Source organism: Bidens hawaiensis, unplaced genomic scaffold (genome assembly GCF_021521415.1).
Source record: "Bidens hawaiensis isolate Kalapana, Puna unplaced genomic scaffold, B.hawaiensis_p1.1 tig00037590_1, whole genome shotgun sequence".
Taxonomy (NCBI): Eukaryota; Viridiplantae; Streptophyta; class Magnoliopsida; order Asterales; family Asteraceae; genus Bidens; species Bidens hawaiensis.
This window is the reverse complement of record NW_027505489.1, coordinates 11,209-13,041: the sequence shown is the minus strand read 5'-3', so window position 1 is coordinate 13,041 and position 1,833 is coordinate 11,209. Positions and strand designations below refer to the sequence as shown.

General features: G+C 40.4%; 1 protein-coding gene across 1 annotated transcript; it reads left to right on the top strand.

Annotated features, from left to right (window-relative positions):
- Window positions 1-425: 425 nt before the first annotated feature.
- On the top strand, window positions 426-1,309 carry LOC143613485 (protein MKS1-like). The gene has a single exon (XM_077087175.1). It carries the CDS (start codon window positions 465-467, stop codon window positions 1,140-1,142), a length of 678 nt encoding a protein of 225 aa, XP_076943290.1. The 5' UTR covers window positions 426-464; the 3' UTR covers window positions 1,143-1,309.
- Window positions 1,310-1,833: the final 524 nt, after the last annotated feature.

Here is a 1,833-nt window from a genome sequence, read left to right as displayed (position 1 = left end):
TTTTGAACATACAGATCCAAATATGATACCATCTACATATATCTGCACAAATACTAAATCAATATGTTTTTCTCAACAAACAAATCATTATCTACTTTACCCATAGTATAACCATTATCAAGCAAAAACGTTTTAAGTCTATCATAGCATACTCGTAAGACTTGTTTAAGTCCATATAACACATCTAGTTTAAACTTTTCTTAGTACACTTTTAACAACTAGATCTAGAATAAAGGACTAAACATGTAGTCTCTTCAAACTACAATAGAAGTGTATTAGATCCACCCCCCAACCCTACCCTACCCCACCCCACCAATTTGACGCAGTAAATACAATTTCTTTCTTTGTTTATTTCTATCTAATTAAATATCACAAATCCACACCTACATACTAACTTCCACAACAAAGCCCATCTCCCTTTACTTTCCCAATCTCCAAATCCAACCCTTATTATTATTATTATTATGGACTCGCCGGACTTCCCTAGCGGCAAGTCTCCCCGTTCCCTCCAAGGCCCACGCCCAGCCCCTCTCCGAGTCCACAAAGACTCCCACAAGATCCGCAAACCACCAGTAGCTCCGGCATCCCACCACCACCACCACCAACCACCACCACCCCAACAACACCAACACCGGCCGCCAGTCATCATCTACACCGTCTCCCCAAAAGTCATCCACACAACCACCAACGAGTTCATGAATCTTGTCCAACGTTTGACCGGCCCATCTGCCCCTTCTCCGGTGGGCCCAGGCCCATCTTCCTCAGCTTTCCAAGACGACGGCGGCGCGGTTTCTCCGGCAGCCAGGTTTGCTTCCATTGAACGAGCAGCTAAGTCACCGGACGGTAGAAGGCCGCCGCAGACCGCCGCCGTGGAAGGTGTTGATGGGCTGGAGTTGAGTTGTTTTCCCGGAATATTGTCGCCGGCGCCGGCGGCACTGCCGCCGGTCCCACCAAATTATTTCTCACCATTAGGTAGTGATTTTTTTCCGGATTTAAGCCCTGCGTTACATAATAATAATAGGAGTTATAATTATGTGGAAGGTAATCCATTTATTACAAGTCCTACAAATCTTTTATCTTCACATATAATTTCACCCACAACTCCAAATTTGGATCTTTTTAGTAGTTTATTTGACTTGTAATAATCTGAATTTTGATTGGTTGATTGCTAGTTGCCTTTGTTTACCAAGTGGTAGGGGTAGAGATGTAATTTTGTTAGTGTTTATTATTTTTTATTGTTTTATTTTTTGGTTGACCCAAAATCAGATGAGAAAGCATTGGAATTGACTTTTGGTGGTGTTTTTGTGTTAATTATTTCTCCATCCATTTCTTTTTCTTGATGTAGGTTGTAACATGCATTTTATTGACTAATTATTGTTATTATGAGAAAAGGACAGGGGCATAGTTGTAATTTTGTTAGTTGTATATTCGTTTATTATTTTGTGTTGACTAATGATGCAATGAGGAGACTTTGTCACTTGTATTTTTGGTTCATGTTTTAATTTCATTTCTTGTGTATAGCCCCTCTTGGATAGATTCTATATGGTTTGGATAGATTCCCAGGCAACACGAAATACTGTTTTTAGCCGTTTAGGCTTTATTGTAAATCGTTTATTATACATATTATGCTTTTAAGTAATTTGTAATGTTTTCATAACCGGATCAGACACTGAACCGGTCGGGTTACTGGTTCACCGGTTCAACCGGTCGAACCGGTCAGACCGGCCGAACTAAAAAACTATGAAAAAAATGTTAAATCAAAAAATATATGAAAAATCCATAATAAACCGGTTGAACCGGTCCGGTTCACTAGTCCGACTGGTTGAACCGGTC